Below are 20408 nucleotides of genomic sequence, written 5' to 3'. Positions count from 1 at the left end.
TCATCTTAGTTTTAGTATTGAAGGGTCCACTAAAAAGAATGCCCTTTCAAAAAATAATGATTTTAGCATTCTCACATGAATAAACTGTCTTGTCTTGTATGGGATTTTTCTTTTTCATTTCAAGTTTCAGCTACAGTAGAACATATAAACAGCTTCTACAATTTATGTTTTTTTTTCACAGGGTCACCAGCAGACACAGCGTCTATATAAGCTGAGTGAGTCATTCATATTAAGTATGTGAGCTAGATCTTACAGAATAATTATTGAATGAAGTATGGACACATGAAACTCATACTCACGGTTTATACAAAAGCCGTCCATATAAAAGCGGATCAATTTTTCTGTCTGGTAAAATTCTTGTCTAGTTCAAGCGAGTTTCCTACGTGAACCTGATAAATCCGTCACACAGTGATTTGCTCAACATAAAGTAACAGGAAGGGGCTGCCACTGTTTCCTTAACAACCACCCTCCCATAAGTCCCCTAGTGTGTCACAAGATTCAAGAGACAAACACAGAAGGCTGGTGGACCCTGCAATATAGATTTAATTACCAAGCCTACATGAGAGGTGAATATACTTAATATTGTACTGTCAATACGTAATCACTGGCCAATGTTGACATACTGTGTTCCTGCTGATAAAAGAGCACATAAAGATGAAGTCAGCTTGTGACTGTATCTAGATCCTATTCTCATGGCAAAGAGGGGTATCTAAGATTTGACATTTAAAATAGCTATTTCATTTTATTAGAACGTTTTAGTATGACGTTCTTTTTTACTATATTGTGAGTCACTGCGAAATTGGTGAATTATGTATAAAACAAGTAGTTTAAAGTTTAGGATCAATGCAATCTTATGTGTTACCTCTGACAATTTACCTCAGGTGCCAAGTCCCGTAAAGGACGTCACCTACCAGTAGTGAGGTCCACCTATGCTACTGTGGAAACTCCTGGTTGTTTCGACGGCCATATTTGTCTGAAGCCTTTATGGCACCCTTCCATCACTCTCCTCATCTCTGTTCTGGCACTCTAGCTAATCAGGAAATGTATGACTGTGTGCAAGGTGCTGTTGTTGTGGTGGCCACTAGAACCATGCAGGGGTCCCTTAGCCTGCAGGCCATGGCACAGTCACCAGCCTCTAGCAGGGCTCCCAGCAGCATCAGGACCTTGCCGGGGGGGGAACGACACCAGGTAGGTGAGGAGGATAGGCAGGAGCGCTGGAGGAGAAGGCCTACAGCGCCCCTGTGGGTTCGAACATGTATTGATAACATTTCTTATTACGTTTATTCATAACATGCAACACTAAACAAATTAGGAGGTGGTTCATGGCCTTCACTAATCACATATATTTCTGATTCTGGTGGTTCACAGTGTTATCAGACAGGTGATGCCAGTTTTATTTTTTTAAGAAACTGATGGTTGTGAGATCAAGGATAAACAATGTGCAGGGCATGGAAGACAAACACCAAGCAGACCCACTGCATCACCCAGCACCCCCCGGCTCCTCTCTGTCAACATTTGATCAGACAAATTGCAACACGGAGACCTTTACCACAGCTCGATGGGCGTGAGAGAAACAGACGGGGTTTGGACGGGCGTCTCTGACGGCTGTTTTCACAGCAGCAGACGGCCAGACGCATGCTTCTCAGACAGGCTGGGTCAAAAGTCGCAAAAGATAAACATGATAACCTTCCAAATATCACAGCGTTTCTTTTTTCTTTCTTTCTGAAAATTCTGGATGTTTCTAAACAACAGAGGGATTCCATTTATCTGGCCATCGCTCTGGGGCTTTGTTGTTGATGGAAAAAGGATTCTGGCATCATTTAGATTCATATTAAGGAAGAGTTACTGTAATGATGCGTTTATTTAGCAGATGATTTTATGCTAAGTGTCCGACAAAGAGGGATTTGAACCTATGAACTCTTGATTTTCAGTCAAATGATTTATCACTGCAACCTACTGCCCTGATATGACTTGCATCCCTCCTTTTAGAGTTTTGTAAAGCCTGTTAATTGTATTTATTCTGCGTGCAATAGACATAACAAACCTCAAGAAGCGATGGCTTCATACACTGTAAACAAGATTAGAGCAGTCCAAAACAGAGTTGGTGAGGTTGGTCCAGTCTCGCTAATGATGCTGAATAGTCCACGTTATTAGATTTGGACAGCTGGAAATAGGAATTGGAAATCAACTCAGGTCATGCACAAGCCTAATTGTGTGACTGCTCTCAACACAAGACATATAATCCCCTGCATCACCCTACTGAGTCCATACCTGCAAACTTGTTGTAAGGATCAAACTCCCACTTGTGTGTTTTTGTTTTTGTCAAGCAAATATTTAATTAGTTGCCTAATTATACACAAGCCCACTCACACACACACACACGCACACTAGCAGACACCTTACTTCTCGGGTACGGCTTGCATGTTGTCCTGTGCAGAATGGTTTGAAAGTACAGGTCCATAAGTAAATTGTTTATTTACAGTGAAACACTTTTACCATTCATCTCATCACACAGAAAGACACCCTATATGGTGTTCCTAACCCAAAGAACCCAAACTGTGAGTGGCTGGAATGCTTTTGCTCTGTCTTCAGATTCTGGACTTGCTCAGGAGTCAGGGATGGAACAGTTGAGCGAAGCACCTTGAAGCATGTGATAAACACATGATCCTGTAGACTGTCATGGATTCTTTCTCATCTGTACTGGAGAACTGTGCTGGGAGTCTTGGAGTCTGTATAGTGAAGGGTTGGCGGGAAGGTTCTAGGAAAGCTAAACATTTCGAAAAACATATTCTTACATAACTGTAGAACAAGGGTGAGCTTACTCTAATGTGAAAAAGTTGGGATGTTTTGCAACAGTCGATCCTATCCAGTCGATATTATAAATGGAATCATGTTTACCACAAATCACTTCCCTGTGTGCTATGTCTTTTGCTTGAGAATTATGACTTACTATACTGGCAGGATTTACAAGTAGATATACAAAAGCAGATGACTTACACATGCAAATAATATATGTGGGTGGTCGTGTGGAATCGCTTGGACAGCCTACAATATGGAAAGCAGTCACAAATCACATGCACACTCACACACGCATACACATGCACACACACACTGGCAGTCACTTAAACGAATAACACTGGCTGTTGTCCCCTTGATTCCTTCAACAAGAGAAGTTTACCAAAAGTAACTTCAAATCATTTCAGCAAAGAGTTCTTCAAATACATCTGAGATCAACACACAAGCCTCATGATCTGGACCAGACAAGATTGAACAATTACATTCTTTTCAACAATCTGGCATAAAACAGTAATTTAATATCTATTGTTTTGCTAACACTATGTTTTCTCTTACATTCTTTCGTCTGTGCTTCTCCATAAACCCTGAGTGAAGAGGTCAGGGGATGGTATCTACATCCTTGCAGGTTTGATTTGCTCTGTTTTGTGAAGATAGGTAGAAATGACTGAGCGTTGCTGCGCAGTCATGTCCGATCCCCTGCGTTGCTGTCTGGTCCTGTAGATGGCGCTAACTTTCCTCCTAAAGTACTGCCCGGAAAAGACATACAGCACAGGGTTCAGGCCGCTGTTGAGGAACGCCAGGTATGTGGAGAACTGGTTGCCAATGTCCAGAGTGAGGACCCACGCCTCTTCATCCAGGAGCCCCATGTCGCAGAGTGAATCCAGGAACGTGAAGAACTGGAAGGGCACCCAGCAAAGGAGGAAGAGGATCGTCACAGCATGCACCAGAACCGTGGCCTTCCTGTCAGTGGCGTCCGGCGTGTAAACACACTCCCTCCTCTTATTCAAGGTCCTGACTATGTTCAAGTTGCAAAAGACAATCACCAGAACAGGTAGAACAAAGCCCACCACATTCAATAGGAGCTGTTGGGCCAGTTTCCAGGAATGGGCAGGGTAGTCCAATTGGCAAGCCTTGAAGTCCTCAGTCTGACTCCACGGCACAACCTTCCTGTGAACTATGGTGGGCACGCCCATCAGAACTCCAAACACCCAGAGCCCCAGGCAGACCGCCTTTGCGTAGCGTGTCCTCCTCAGCCACTTGGCCTGCATGGTCTTCACCAGGGCCAGATAGCGGTCCACACTCACCATGGCCAGCATGTACATACTGGTGTAGAAGTTGACAACGACAGAGAGGTTGACAGCCTTGCAGAGAAAGGAGCCGAAAGGCCAGTTGTGCTGGAAGAGCATAGTCACACCCCAGAAGGGCAGGCTGGCCAAGAGGAGGAGGTCAGCCAGGGCTAGGTTCCCCAGATAGATCTCAGGGACAGTCCAGCGCCCTCTATGGAGCAGGAAGATCAACAACACAAAGGAGTTACCCAGGAATCCCATCACACTCAGAATAAAAAGGTAGGGGGGAATGATGGCATAGATCAGGTCCCATTCTGGAGTCAAGAAGGTCTCAGTGGTGGTGGGCGGAGGAAGAGCGCTGGAGTTCTCAAACAGGGTCTTGGCTGTGTGTACAAGCCCCAAAGACTCCATGATCTGTGAGGTGCCATTTGAAAAGCTGTAAGTAGTAGTAACAAGCATGGCCAAAAAATACATAATATTTAAAATAGTATGTAATATAATATAATAATATAATAATAATAATAATAGTAATAAAACATACATAAATACATGATTTACATTTATAGCAATGATTCATTGAGAAATCAGAAACAGGCAGTTGGCTATAGATAGACAAAGGCAGAGATAATTGTTTCCAGTGAAGAAGGAATTTTATTTTTCTTCCAAAGGGTAGTTTCTGCGTCATAGCACAAGCTACCAAACGAAGACACAGGCATGCCTAACAAGAACACAAGGCAAGATTATTTGTCAAGATTTGTGTACTCCATCTCAGAAACATCAGTTCCAAAAAGTATCACCACGTCCCCTCTGGGACCAGCAGTACTTCTCTATCCTATTCCTTTCTACACCTCTTCTTTTCCATTTTTGGATCCCTGTCAAATCCCATCCTTATTTATCATCACAACTTCAGTCCACACAAATCTTACCTCAAGCTGGTGCGACAAAATCTGTTTGTATGGAGCAAAAGATGCAGCCCGGACGGTGTCCCACAACACAACAGAGCCTTCAGCGTTGTTGTTCTGGAGGCTTCGGTCAAGGGAGTGGGGACGTCTCCACCACGGCGAAAAAATGTATACAGAAGAGCATTCCTCCACGCCTTGCCTTCCAAGACGTTTATGTGTCTAAACGTGTTAAAGAACAACCCCCAACTCACAGCTCCCTGTCGCTGATGTTCCAGTGGAATACTCGAGTAAAAGAAAAACATTTATTTCATCACTGTGACTGTTTATTCTTGAATATACAAGATAAGTTATTTTCCGATGTCATAGGTTGGGCCAAATAGAGGATATCAGCACACAAATAACAGTACATCATAATGGTAAAGGTAAATGCCTACATACAAGCATGCTTTAAAGGTCAGAAGCAAGTTATGATTTATTTAGGTTGAATTAAACGAAAAACGAATATCATTCAATAATGATGCACATAGATTTTGAAGCAAAACAATCATTCACATGGTTTTATTAGGCAAAAACCACGTACAAATATCCTTACTCAAATAATGGAGCTGTCACAGTAATATGGGTTCCCCAGAATACCTAACCACACAGCCATTTCTGGTATCATACCTTGGTGGAATCTGTGTATCTAGTGGTTGAGTTGACATTTGCGTTGTGGCTGGACATCCTCCCTGTCCCACCGCACAGCATCTGTTTCAACACTGTCTTCGCATTCTGCCTGAAGTGTTTCCCAACGATCACATAGAGGAAAGGGTTCAGAGAGCTGTTGCTGTATCCGAGGTAAGTAGACAGCTGGGTGCTGATGTCTAGCACATGGGTCCACCCACAGCCAGAGATGAACTTGTAATAGTGCAGGGTGTCCAAAAAGATGACCACCTGGTAAGGCAGCCAGCAGAGGACAAAGACCCCAAGCACAATGAGAACCAGGTGGGCCGCCTTCCTCTCCGCCCACCTCTTTTCCCGCCCCCTGGGCCTGCTGGCTCTCCTCATCTCCTGGCTGTTCTGAAGGACCTTCAGGATGTGGAAGCTGCAAAAGGACACCACAGGGACAGGGAGAAGGAACCCCAGCAGGTTGACCGTCAAGTTGTAGCGCAGCCTCCAGCCGATGTGGGGGTACGCCATGTAACACCCCTCCACGCCCAGGTCAGGGAAGAATCGGACTGAGCGAAAGAGCAGGGCCGGGAGGCTCAGCAGAGCTCCGACCACCCACACTCCCAGGCACACAGCCCTGGCCCAGCCCGGACCTCTGAGACAACACTGTCCCAACGGTCGGGCCAGCGCCAAGTACCGGTCCACACTGACCAGGGTGAGGAACAGCACACTGCAGTAGTAGTTCATCCCGATGATCAGGTTGACCAGCTGGCAGAGTGGTTCCCCGAAGGCCCAGTTGAAGTGCCTGACAACAGTGGCCACCCAGAAAGGCAGGCAAGCCACCATGAAGAGGTCTGCGGCAGCCAGGTTTCCCAGGTATATGTCAGCCACAGTGCCAGACCTCCGCTGGAGACAGAAGACCAGCAGGACGAAGATGTTGCCGCTCACACCGAGAACACAGATTAACGACATGTAGGCCGGCTGCATGGTGTAGACCCACTCCCAGGAGTCTGTGTGGTTGCACTCCTCTTCTGGAACATCGAAGACCTCCATGAGATGCCTGCCTGTTCAAACTGCGGTCACCCTGAGAGGTGATGAGACTAAGAGACGGTTGACTCTGCGTGTGTGTGTGTGGGTGCCCACGTGTTTTTCTAAATGAACCTCCGCTAGCGTCACTAGTTGTCACAGACGTGTAATGGATGAAAAAACCTCTTAAGTAAGTCAACAGAGTGAGAATAGTGTGCAGCGACGTTAGTGTGTCGATGGAAATTCAAAGAAAAACAGAATAATGGATTTTAATGGATGGTACGAGAGGACTGATGCTTTTATCATAGCACACAGACCATGTACGTGCTGTCGCCACTGGAGAGCACCTCAGCTTATTTCATAAACTACTATACTTAGCAACAGATGGCCAATCTCTGCACTAACTGTATGCTTACTTTAACACATGACCTTTGTAACTCCCTCATAAAGTCTCTCGTCTGCCATGACCAAGTCTCCACTGTGGTGAAGTAACATTTCTTTTCGACAAGGTCTTCACTCTGGGTGTGGCTCTTAATGTCTTTCTTACTCCCCCCTTGCTCTCTCCCTTCGTATTTACTCAAATGTCTGCCCCCTCAGAATGTAAAAACAGGCTTCTAAAGTTGATTTCCTGTTTGGCAGGGCGAGCTGTAGTTTTGGGGACAAGGAAGGGATACACAGACCAGTCAGCTCTGACTAAATGTCTAGCCTGTAAAACTGGGATTGGAAAGTGTTACACACAGGCCAGACAAAGAACCACAAAAATACTGTGTCATATTATCTAATCTAGCCATAGAAACGTCACAAACACTGGAAACAAATCTGTCTCACTTTAGAACGTCTCTAAAAAGACAATTCTGAGTCACATGCAGTAATGCAAAGCTGTGATATACTACATGTACAAAGATTTCATGATTTATGCAAATTGTATATGATTAGAAAATAGTATGAGTGAAAGAGTCATGTGATCGAAAGGATGTTGCAAATTATCAAAGTTTACAAAAGTATGTATTCTGAAGGCAACAGTTTGTGTCTCATTTAGGCTTGCAATTGACAGAAATAATAAGAGAGAGGTGGGTTAGCTGTAATCTTTAGAACAGATGCTCTACAGATGTGTAGCTGTGTATCTATAGCTATCAGACAGCATTTTAAGATTGTAGATTCTATACACTATCTTACCTAATAATTCCTGGCTTACTAAATACTTTGAAAAGGAGACAAATGTATTCTCGCTTTTCAAACTAGTAAAAAAACAAAAGTATTTATAAAGCTGGTTCACGTATGTTTTTGTCTATGTTGTGTCTATGGCGCACTCTCAGGCTCATGTCAGGGTTTTCAGAGTGGCTGAAAGCTGTGACCGTGTGGACCCAGTAACCATCTTCCTCTTCAGCGACATCTGCTCAAACAGCTCCTTCACTTTCTTCCTGAAGTTCTTTCCCACGATGACGTAGAGGATGGGGTTCAGCACGCTGTTGAAGAAGGCCAGGTAAGTGAAGATCTGGTTACAGATTTCCAGGATGGAGCTGAGCTCGCAGCCCTCCAGCACATGATGCCGGACGAGCAGGTCCAGGGCGGTGACCACGTGGAAGGGCACCCAGCAGAACAGGAAAGCCAGCAGCACTGTCAGAACCAGTAGAGTCGCCTTCCTCTCAGTGTTCTCGGCGTTGAACCTTTGCATAGCCTGGCTTTTCAAAGCCTGGATGATCTGAATCGTGCAGTAAGAGATGATTGACACGGGGACTATAAACCCAAAGACTACAAGCAGCAATTCAAACGCTAGCTCTGTATGCTTGGGGTACTCAAGGTAACACGCATTCACCCCCCACTCTGGGAAGTACTTGACAGCCCTGAAGATGAATGTTGGGGACGCCAGAAACAGGCCCAAACCCCAGACCAAAAAACAGCCCAGCTTAGCATAAAAGGGCCGACGCATTCTGCCATGGGACATAGTGTGGACCAGCGCCACGTAGCGGTCAGCGCTAACCAGAACCAGGAAGTAGATACTGCAGTAGGTGTTGATCTTGATGCCCAGGTTTACCAAGCGACAGAGCAGTTTTCCGAAGGGCCAGTTGAAGTCGTTGGCCACATTGACGGCCCAGAAGGGCAGACAGGAGACCAGCAGGAGGTCAGCAGCTGCAAGATTGCTCAGGTAGATCTCAGCCACGGTGCAGGCCTTCTTGTGTAGGCAGAACACAAGCAAGACAAATACATTTCCCAGGATTCCCAGCACGCTGATTGACAGGATGTAAGCGGGCTGCATGGTCCGGATCCATTCCCAACCTTCAGTGTAGGGGCAGTCACTAGTGTTGGTGTGGTTGACAGGAGTAAAGTCTGTAGTGTTGATGTCCATTGGCAGGCTGTAGGAACACACATTTTGGGACTTTTACTCTGCTGGCTTGAAATAAGACAATTTGATAAGAAATATTTGTGTTGGCACATGGAGTTCTCATGGAGTGGCTCATGGAGTAAAAGGATCTATTTCAGTGTAAACATTTTGCATACTTTTTAAATTGCACCATTTTCTCTTGCATGCACTCTGCAACTGTAGACAACTGTGAACCCTCTCATCAACGGTTATCCCATCAGGTAGTACTATTAGAAACATTTTGAAACTAAGGCAGTAGTATTAAATCCTGGTCCTCAGGGCCCACTTTCCTGTATGTTTCAGATGTGTCCCTGCTTCACACCAGATTCAAATGAATGGATCGGGCTTCAGAGCTTGATATCACTCCATTCATCATTTTACCGGACAGTCCAGGGTTGAAGACCACTGAACTAGGGTAATACAACATTATTTTTGCCATGATGAAAACATTCAAAATTCTGTTGAATCTGCACATGGAATGTTTTTAATATACCCAAAATATATACTACTTAATTTATGCATTGTAATACACAACAAAACGCAATCAGAAGGACATTGCAGAAAGTGATTAGATTGTGTGTCTGTTTACGTGCTGTCAAGCATGTGCTAATAGTTGTCCAGTTGGTCCATGTCTGTTGGTAGAGTATTCTATCTGTCAGCCTTCCTGATTCACCCTCAGAAAACTTGATAAAAACCATCAAGTTGTAATGTACCTTATAAATGTTTGACATAAACTCAACAAGATAAAAAATAAACAATACAAACAAATGGGTAACCTCCATATGACAATTTTGTCAACAACAAAAAAACTACCACTTATTGTGACCAATGTACCCTTTGTGAAAAAATAAAATCGTAGCTACAAACCTTGAGGTGCTGAACAGTGTCACTGTTGAGCAGAAATCCAGATGTGCAGACAGCCTAATCCAGACTTCTTTTGCTGCTGTGTTTTCTACTCTGAGCCCGGCACAGACTCGCTCTCTTAAAGGAGAAGGAACCTGAGATCGATGTGATGTCACTCACACAGTCCTGCACCTTCTTTATTTATTTCATCTTTTCTTCTAACTTGTGTAATATCCTAAATTCTATTTGAACATTTCAGAATGAAAAATGAAAAAGTCTGAAATGTTTTGTGTTTTTGTCTAAAATTGAATTATCTTGCCCCTGACTTTTTTATTCTGTCAGTCTCTGGCACTTTCCATCCTGCATTTGATGCCACCGAAGACAGATTGTTGTTGAAGATAGTGCCTGTACAGAATTAGACGTCGCAGTCTCAGGCAATGTAACCCTGTAACTCTTTCACCCATCACCTGTTTAGCATATGATTTGATCTCCTGGACAGGATGCTAAGTAAAAGTGACCCCTTCCTGTGTGGCTTCCTTCCTGTGTGGCTTCCTTCCTGTCCTGTGGATTTCAGACAGGATTTCAGTTTTGAGTTTATTACAGTAAATAGTCTATAAATAGTAACAAGGGAATTACCGATTTTGACAAAAAATGTCTGTAAATCTTCACAAAAATACTCAAACATGGTTTTAAAGGGTGGAGTTCATGGAAATGGAAGAGTTGTTCATTTAGTTTCATTCAACATATCATTGCTCTCCTCCAACTGCTTGTAGGACTACATCAGCAGATGTTTCATTCACAGCCATATCATGTACAGTAATTTGGCAGTGTCAAAGCCAATACTTCATATTCCCTTATTTTATGAACTGATTACATATTGAGGGTGACCACAACTTGTAGCCTGGGTGCCAGCCAAACTTATCCCCGCCCACAAAATAATTTGGTCGGGAAGTTGGGTCTGGGGTAGCTCGGTTGGGGAAAAACTATATCCGAACAAGAGCTGTTTGGACCAATCAAATTGTCAGGGCGGACTTTATACGATGATGGACAGATGATCAACAGTAACGTTATCAACCACGTCGCCAAAGAGCGCTTGGGTTGAATTTGTTTTCAACAAACAACATACTACGTTGCTCTGATTGGTTGTAGGTCTATCCAATTGAGCGAAGAGGCATTTGTTTTCCGGGTTCAGTTCAAACAAACCCCATACTCAGAGCCAAACGGAGCGTTATCAGACTAATATTTTGACCAGAATTATGAGTATGACAACCTCAGGCTACACAACTTGTGTTTAACCCTCAGAATTATATCCTGACGTGTTTTTTAATATATGGTTCTAATTAATGTCAGGGGAAGTCCCCGAGGTCTCTTTTACATGCACAAAATGTGTGTTTACTGTAAGGCCTTTTAGGGGTCCAACACAGCTAAAGTGCCGCCAGAGAAAGATAGGGTGATCATCAACTGGTTATAGAAGAAAAAACGTTGTCAGTTTGCATCAATTTGAAACAGTAATTGGTAACTGCATGGCCTTAATTTGGTTAGAATCACTCAAAGGGTTGGTATAGACCTTTAATATCATTAACATAACCTTTAGTAATGGTCAGCAGTAAGTGCTTTTTGATGTGGATGTGGTTTTATTTTGCATTGTTGCTGTGCTACATATACGATGACCATGAGTTAGTTTAAGACTGGAGTTACTGGAAGAGCATTAGGAGTTTTTTTTGGTCAATAATCCTACTGCACTTAGTGCAAATGCACCCAGCAATTAGCCAGTACTGCTGGTACTGTTCTTAAATGCAAAGGAAGATCAGCCACATAGGAAAAGTGGTCGTTGACGTCTTGTTGATACTTAAAGGAGAGTGCCATATAGATGCTGAATGGTGCCTAGAGCATAGACTCCTAAAGCACTATGGATCATGGCGCCACCTTATTCTTTTTTGGCCATCTTGTGACAGGACACACACACAGTACAATCAAATGCCTAACAAACCGGCCTCTCACCTTATGATCTAATAACAAATCTATGTCACTCCAGGCTCCTTGGTCCGGAAAGGGCAACAGTTTCCTCCATTTACCATTTCTTCTTCCTCTGAAAATGAGTTTATTGCAACAAATGGGGACACTGCATGCTCAGATGTCCCCTGAGATAGATGGTTGAGCAGGTGGTGTGGCAGGGTGTGAAGGTAGAAGTGATGGCTCAGTTACCCTCCAACGATGGTCCCATCTGGTGTCCAGAGCTGACCTTTCGTCTCTCCTCTGGGCCACATCAAACCATCAGGAGTCAGAATGATACACAACATAATCTCTCAGAGAAAAAATCCCACACAATGCACTCCAATGGGACAGGTAGCTTTGTAAATGTTTACATTTGCAACTCAGTTAACATTATGCAATTCCTAAAGGGTTATGGGGTTACTCCATAGGCACGATGAAAACTATTATCGCTTTGCCCAGCACTACACATGCTAAGCAGTCGAGTTCCTTTGGACAATGGCAAGTTCCTTTGTGAACAGAGCTACTAAACTGAACAGAAGCTACTCAACTGACAAAATAAGCTTGAACAGTATGACATTTCCAACAAGTCTGCTAAATAATAATATTTGGGAAATCACATCAGTCTTATGAATAAGGTTGTGTCAAAAAACAGGGCAATTGCATCAATGGTTATCAGTTATCAGTATTTTCTTTTGTTATTCTTTCCACCAAGAACTCATAGCTTTGCCTCTTGGTAGATGTAATGAAATGCAAATATTTCTGTGAAATCACATCTTTATATGAGCAGGTTTTTACACAGTTTATGTCATTTGTATCTGTATGACAATTATCTTAGCTAAATGTAATGCAATCACGTGTAACCAACATTATGGTTTCTGAAAATCATTTAACAGAGGTGCTTATATACAGTACAAGTTTGGACAGATTTGAGCGACTGGGTCAGAGCATCTCCAACACTGTCTCTTGGGGAGTGTTAGTGTGTGTTTCTGTGTTCCTTTGTTCCTGTGTTCCTGTGTTCCCTGGCCCATGTGATCCGATCCAACAGATGAGCTACTGTAGCTCAAATTGATGAAAGGGTTCATGCTGGTTCTGATAGAAAGGTGTCCGAACACAGTGCTCTGTTGTTGCTTATGGGTCTGCGTAGCCGCAGACCAGACAGGGTGCCCCTGCTGACACCTGTCCACTGCTGAAAGTGCCTACAACGAGGACTGTCGGCTCCAGTTGTGATGTGAGCATTAGCATCACTGGTCTGATGAATCATATTTTATTTTACACCACGTGGAAGGCCAGGACCTAGCGTCCTGCCAGTCATTCAGCCAGGGAGCAATGGTAACGGGTGCGAGGCATTGGAATCCTTGGAATCCTTTCCTGCTGAGTGACTGAGATAAGCCAGAAGCAGTCTCCAATAGGGTTTTGTTCCATCCTTAATATGTCCACATGGAAACCAAATTCTAACACATGTGATAGTGTGATTTGTGATAGTGAGTTGTAACTAGTGGGGGGGTTGGCACAAGAATAAAGGAGAGGCTTACAATTAAGAGACGTTACAGTAAGATTTGTTTTGATTGCAATTTTTTTTACAACTAAATAACTAGAATACTATGCTGCCCAACAGGTCTTGCAATTCATGAATGATAACAGACAATGTATCCATAGACTTTACACACAACACCTGAGTGTCTGACACATTAGATCACATAGGAGGAGAATCAGTTTGATCTGTGATTATCTTACACCTCACAACAATGCTCAACTAGTTCATCATATTAGAACCAACCCATGCATACATGTCTAGGATATCAATTATACCCGGTCTTCCTACCTGCCAAGACAAACAAGATCTCCATTACTTCTCTGTTTTCTTGAGTCAGTCTTTTCAGAAGCTGGAAATTGCACTGGTTCTGTGTGTGAGAACCTCAGGCAACTTTGCGTCAGTCAATTCTTCACAAACTTGATTATTTTGTGGCAGGAAAAGTAGCTCTCCAAAAGCCGCAGGGTATTGGAAAAGGCTGAATAGATATTAGTAATTATGTTTTCTGTTCCTGTTGATGACCATCTGTTTATGAGAACAACAGAGGAATCTAATGGTACATTTAACTTCATAGACAGGGATCTGTGTGTTTCTGTGTGTGTCTATGTATTGTATCTGTCTGTGATCATCTCGAGAACCTGGCATTGTATGAAGTTGAAATTCACCAGGTGTATTATTCAGGACCATAGGACATAGGACAATATGTTTGGATGAGGGGTTACCGAGAAATAAATACATTTATTAAAGGGTTCGCCACCATGTTGAACTGCTGATATGTTGATGGAGCCAACGGCCAATGGACATTGCACTAGAGTGTGCCACAAACAGACATTGTAGTATATGGCAGGGACAGGGGATCTATATGAAGCTCTTTTAAGACAACAAATGACATTGCCAAACGTTTCTCTTTGGGCTTTGAAAGAAACCTATGAAGCTTTCCTGCTTTCACAACTCAATTAATCTAGTTAACTCCCTTAGCTTACTCATAACAATGCTAGGAAATGCCCTTGAGCCTTGGAGAAGATAAAGCTTGCAGTTGTTTATGCTGTGTTGTAGTGTTCATGATAAATACAAGTGTGTTATCGTCAGAATTTACAGTAATTAAAACCATGAGGTCTCATTAACATAAATGAACCTTTACAAATCAACTTGAGTAAACAAGACCCAAAGACCTATCAAATGAGTAGTATTACACTACTATGCCATGACCTAAACCAACAGTAAGGTCATGAACCTCTCAAAGAAGAACATAAGTATCAGAGAAGTATCTGGGACTTTCATTCAGAGCCTCTTCTGTCAGACTGTGGTTCAGAGTTCAGGGTGTGGTCGTGGAACACAACATTCCGCCTGGGCGCCATGGTGACTCTTCCCGTCTCCTACATATGTTCCATTCTGTTTTACATAACCTCCATGGTTCCCCCTTCCAGGCCCATCGTCTGAAACTAAGGGGAACTATGGGGCCTCCCATCTGAGAGACTGTGGCCACTAATAGATGTGGAACAGAACCCACACCAACACCATAACTAGATTACTATCCTCTGTTAAAGATGTTTATCTGGGATTCCATCCCTGGCTCACAACTGCTGACCACCACTACAAATACAAACATCAAGGGAGAGGGTGAAAATAATAAAATAAAGAAAGAAGGCAATGCAAGACAGGGAGAAAATGATGAGGGCTGGGGGAATAACATGAGCAGATTGAGTCTGTTTGAGGAGTCATAAAAAACTTGATTTCTTTTGAAAATGTTCACTGAATCACCATGAGATGAAAACACTTAGCAGTCCTCTTTCTTATCACACACAAAGCAACACAATCATGAACTGATTTGAAAAGAAACCAGTCCGGCCTCCAAATTCATGCTGTCATCTACTTGCAAAGAGTTATGAGTCATACCTGCGTGAGTCCAGTTAAATGTAGCTATAAAATTAGTATTTCCTCAAATATTCACGCAGAGCAGCTTTTAAATCTTTCCCTGGGGTGTAAAACTGTGTGTTTATGTTTATGGCCCTATCTTGTGCTCTGTTTTTGTGTGTGTGGGAGGGTTTACAAGAGCTGTGCCTTTGGGTGCAAGGTAAACTGTGAAGGCGACTGTTCTCCATGGTGCACCACTTAGTCACCTTGGCAAAACATGAACGTACTGTGGCAAATCATCATCATAAGTGTTATTTACACTTCACTTGCATCCTGTCAGGCTTACTCAAATTCTGGGAATCAATTAACATACGGAGAATGTAAACTGCAATCGAAAAAGATGTTTCCAAGTGTTTTCCCCACTGAAACCTTTAACCACATCGGTAAACAGAGATGCTTGTCGAAACAACCACCATGGTGACGGGGTTGAGGAGGCCTTCTACACCACAGACAGGGTGATGACGGTGTCCTTCCACAAGTCTGGAGAGTACTTCCCTGGTACTGGTGACCTGCGGGTGAGTCTGGGCATTGGTCTTAACAGATCAGCGAGGGTGGCTGAGCGGTTAGGGAATCAGGCTAGTAATCTGAAGGTTGTTAGTTTGATTCCTGGCCGTGCCAAATGACATTGTGTCCTTAGGCAAGGCACTTCACCCTACTTGCCTCGGGGGAATGTCCCTGTACTTACTGTAAGTCGCTCTGGATAAGAGCGTCTGCTAAATGACTAAATGTAAATGTATCTAACCCAAATGTCCAACTGGAATTGGTTTGGGGAGCAAGTCTCTGGATTTCTGATAGAGACTGAACGACTAGATGACAGAGTTTTGGGAAGGTGACCAGTTCTCAAACAAATATGTTCTGACAGAATGTTCTGGTGAAAGGACCTATTATCACATACAATATTGAAAACCAAAATAATCATTAGTGGCACTGCTGTTCACAGTACTGCTTGGCTTCCTTGATTCCATTTTTGTTAATAATTACAGTGCCCTCTTCTGGACAAAATAGAGGTGTCATAAATATAAGCAAGCATGTGCCTGTCATTCAGTTTTTTCTTTCTTTTGCCCTCTCTCTTGCACACAAACACACCTTATCAGGTTAACTGTCGGTGCAGATTCGATTTAGTCTGGGTTCACTAATGTATGGTTTGTTTTGACAGAGTATGATGTATCTAAGATGTAATTTGAACCAAATGCTGAGGTGAGCCAACAGTGTGCAGTGTGCCTTCTGAAATGGGATTACATATACAGCACCTGGCTTGGCCTTTTACAGTATCACAAAAAGATTAACTTACCCAGTCATGAATCAAAAGTACAAGATCAGAACAGAAAATGCCTGAAACACAAAAACACAGGCTTCGTTGGCAAACTTCATGATGTTTCATGGTGGGGCTAAAATGGTCAATATTTGACACTATCAATCTCCCCTGCTTCTCCCTGAAAGTGCATCAGCTTCAGATATTAATCAACAAAGTCAGAAGACTGAAGCATACCTTCTAGTATTTAATCCTTGTCTCCCTTCGTTTCTGTCTCTCATGTATAAAACATACGGTGGCTTCCACCCCCCTTGACCAGCAGCTTAGTAAGAGGTCCACTATGGAGCCTGACAGTGAACACTGGGCTGCCGAGATTGATGGATGTCAATCTACATTGTGACAGGGCCACAGCCCTCTCATGCAAATCGAACTGCCGGTGGGAAGTGGCAGCCTCTCGTCAGTGGTCTGGGCCCTTATCTATTCTGAAGACACTGAATCTTGACAAAGATTGCAGGACTGCAGAGCCCCTCCAGGTGCCGGGGTACCTCGGCCAGGCTCCACTGGGCTCATGTGGAGGGGTCACAACCTTTTCTGTTGGATGACAAGCTGTGGGGTTAAATCAGCTCTCTTTCATCAAGTCCCATCACGACTGAAACACTACTGGGACTGCCAGACAGCGACAGTGAAAGCGACAGCAACAGCTCCCCCTGCTTACTTGCTGTCAGAGACAGACAGCACTTTAGTAATGTGCTGTACCAGCTTGCGGGATCTGTAGTGGAAGAGTACAGGCATGATGTTCCAGGGAAAGGCAATGCTTGAGTTCTTATTAATGACTGATTGTAATGGTGCCTTGCCAACGAGTGCCTTATATCAAGGATGGGAACAGCAGTGCCCTTAGGCAACATGAAAATCTCTCTTTTCTTACACAATCTTCCTTTCTCTTTTTCTTTGTTTTGCAAGCACTGGCACACTATCATATTGTGAGTTTGTGCTTAATGTAGAAATTGATTGGATCTGACTTCCTTGACATTTGCCTTTTTCCTGGTGTGTTTTTATTATGACAGGCCAGTATTTTTATTATCTCTCAATTACTAATCCCACTCAGAGAATGAATTGCCAAATGGAATCTCATTGAAAACATGCATCATCAGTGGAGTAGATTGTCCAACTTTGACAGGATTCTTATATTAAGCATATTTTATAAATAACTGTGTTGATTACTATATTAGTGTGAATATCAAGCAGAGAAGGGGGCCATGCTTGTCTGACTGTGTGACTGTGTGACTGTGTGACTGTGTGACTGTGTGACTGTCTGACTGTGTGACTGTGTGACTGTGTGACTGTGTGACTGTGCTTGTCTGATGCAGCAGACAGGGAGTCCATTATGCGTGGTAGAGGGTTCACAAGCATTCTTAACACTTGAAGTGGATGGAATCATCAAGTGGTTTGAGACACTTGATTCAAACCACTTCATTGAATTTGTTAAAGAAAACCTTGATAATGATGACCATAATACATACATAGATTTTTTTATTATCTTAAATTTTCTAAGATACGCAGGCAATATCACACGTCTACATTGACACTTATTGGTGATGCGAATGATCTAAGGTGTTGTCAGTCTTTATAGGCTATATTATCTGCATATATGAGCCTAATAATCACAACAATTTGATAGTTTACGTAATGACGTTTTGTCATAGCTAATGATCCATTTAAATTTACACCTCAGCCTCCTCAGAAAATCCCTCTACCAACCATCATTGAATTTGTATATGATAAGATCCGATTTAGACCTTAATTTGGGTTTGAACTACCAAATCTATTATTTGAATCCCTTAATTTAATCAATTAATCAATTCATTGAATTAAACAAAGTAGGTTGTTAAAAACGTTCAATTTTGGGTATGATAAAAAATATTTTGGGGTTTTAATCCATTTAATTTGAGAGAGAATTTGGCTTGTACTCAGCCCAGTCCATAAGAGATAAGAGTCCAAACTCTTCTGTGAGGACCCAAGCACTAAATGGGACTCATTACTGCATGCAATGAATACTGCACGTTATAATTGTATTAATTAATTAGCAAACAAGTGTAGCAGAGATTGTTGCTGTAGATGAGATTAACATTGTTTAATGGAACGATCTAGTGAAGGAAGCCACACAGGCCAAAGGTGCTGGACCCAATCATAGTCCACTATTTTCATGGAATCAAAACGGAAGATTATTTCTTCTTCCTTCCCTAATCAAGAGCAGCTCCATCCTTCTCCTCACTCCCCTCTCTCCCTTCCTCTCTGTTCCTCCCCTCACTCCCCTCCCCTGACATCTCCTATCCTCTTGTCTCTGACAGTTGTCAGTCAGTCACAAAGGCAGCCACTCGGACAGTAAGCCTTTATTACAATTGCGCCGGAGCAGTTAGCTCCAATAACATTCATCATACAGACGTCAGCGGGGAGTACAGATGATATACTGTAGACGTCGCACAAATCTCCCGCCTGCTGACACACAGTGACGACATTGTCCTAACGTTCCAGCCCCTCGTTCGTCCCCCGGTATCTCCTCTGTGAGCAGAGAGAGGTGAGCCACTGCCGCCTTGGTCGTCAAGGCGTCGTCATGGTGCTGACAGAGGCTGATAGGTCAATAAGCTGTCCGGATGTTGACAGCTCCACAGGGAAAGACGTTGATTTGAGATTGGCAATGAGATTTAGATGTGCCCTCCTCCCCCTGACCCTGGGGGAGGGGGGGGCGGGCACGAGAGAGGATATCAGCGCGAGTCAATAATCTACTCCTGCTTCCTCCACCTCTACTGTACACTGTTCGCTTTGTGTCTTTCATCCGCAGTCTCAGGTGAGCCAAGAGAAAGTTATCTGCTGCCCTTTTCCCGTCACCTGAGACCGAGGCCGGTCAATGCTGCTCCCTCTGATTGGACGCCCTGCTACGTTTAATGAGTCTGGAGATCCCTCATGTCTCTCAGTAATGGCTTGTTGGATGGCTGACAGCCCAGACCAGGGCTCGGCCCGCAAATGAGCTGAAGATCCAGTAAGAGGTATGCATCAAGCCCTGTGTTAGAGAGCTTACAACCGGACCCACTCTACAAGAAATGTGCAACCTGCATAAACATTTAAAGTGCTGACTACAGTACCTGGTGCCTCAGTTGAAAACATTTGCAGAGAGATTGATTTGGTCTGCCTGCCTGAGTTTGGGTCTTTCTGCTATCAGAGTGGGTTACAATGGGATCCCAAGACAACAAGAGCTAGTAAAGGGCTTGCAATTGTGGCTACCTGTTTAGATAGCCTGTCACTCTGCCCCCTCACTCCCACAGTCTTCACTGTCACAGCCCACTCTGCGTCCAACACACACACACACACGAACACATGTATTATCATGGAATAACTCTGTTCTGCTGTTCGGGATGTGGAAATAAATACATTCATGTATTCTCTCACCCTATATGTGTGTTGAAAAAGAATATATTATTTTGTTGGGCGTTTCTGTAATGTGAATCTGATATTGGGATGTTTATGTAATGTATTGTATAAATGTGTTCTGTACACATGCTAATGGGTGGTCTGTGTCACTCAGCTCCTCCAATGAGATGTTGGGTTGAGGGAATGCCCCTGAGTTAATCTGCAGTGTCTCTGAACCGACAGCTTGACAAGACATGTCCATGGTGCTTGGCATACATTAGCATATTCAGCACCTCTCTACCGAGATGTCAGCCTTGATTGGACAGGAGAGAGCTGGAGTGTTGCATCCTGGGGGACTCCGGGGTTGTGTATGGGGGGGGGAGGTGGGTGGAGTGGGTTGCAGCAGGCCTTCTCTAGAAACCTGACTGATGCATCTGACCCCGGGCTC

At 43.5% G+C, this 20408-nt stretch overlaps 3 protein-coding genes across 3 annotated transcripts; all 3 read right to left on the bottom strand.

Annotated features, from left to right (window-relative positions):
- Positions 1-2338: 2338 nt before the first annotated feature.
- Positions 2339-5090, bottom strand: bdkrb1 (bradykinin receptor B1). The gene is made up of 2 exons (XM_047018441.1): positions 5009-5090; positions 2339-4496 (listed from the first exon to the last, which is right to left on the bottom strand). Exon 2 carries the CDS (start codon positions 4491-4493, stop codon positions 3408-3410), a length of 1086 nt encoding a protein of 361 aa, XP_046874397.1. The 5' UTR covers positions 4494-4496; positions 5009-5090; the 3' UTR covers positions 2339-3407.
- A 537-nt stretch (positions 5091-5627) lies between these two features.
- On the bottom strand, positions 5628-6689 carry LOC124466528 (B2 bradykinin receptor-like). The gene has a single exon (XM_047018442.1). It carries the CDS (start codon positions 6683-6685, stop codon positions 5645-5647), a length of 1041 nt encoding a protein of 346 aa, XP_046874398.1. The 5' UTR covers positions 6686-6689; the 3' UTR covers positions 5628-5644.
- Positions 6690-7976: 1287 nt separating this feature from the next.
- Positions 7977-9962, bottom strand: bdkrb2 (bradykinin receptor B2). The gene is made up of 2 exons (XM_047018443.1): positions 9888-9962; positions 7977-9012 (listed from the first exon to the last, which is right to left on the bottom strand). The coding sequence occupies exon 2, from the start codon at positions 9003-9005 to the stop codon at positions 7977-7979; it is 1029 nt and encodes a 342-aa protein (XP_046874399.1). The 5' UTR covers positions 9006-9012; positions 9888-9962.
- Positions 9963-20408: the final 10446 nt, after the last annotated feature.

The sequence above is a fragment of the Hypomesus transpacificus genome, chromosome 3 (assembly GCF_021917145.1).
Source record: "Hypomesus transpacificus isolate Combined female chromosome 3, fHypTra1, whole genome shotgun sequence".
NCBI lineage: Eukaryota > Metazoa > Chordata > Actinopteri > Osmeriformes > Osmeridae > Hypomesus > Hypomesus transpacificus.
The sequence above is the reverse complement of the archived record's forward strand: the minus strand, read 5'-3'. Positions and strand labels throughout refer to the sequence as shown.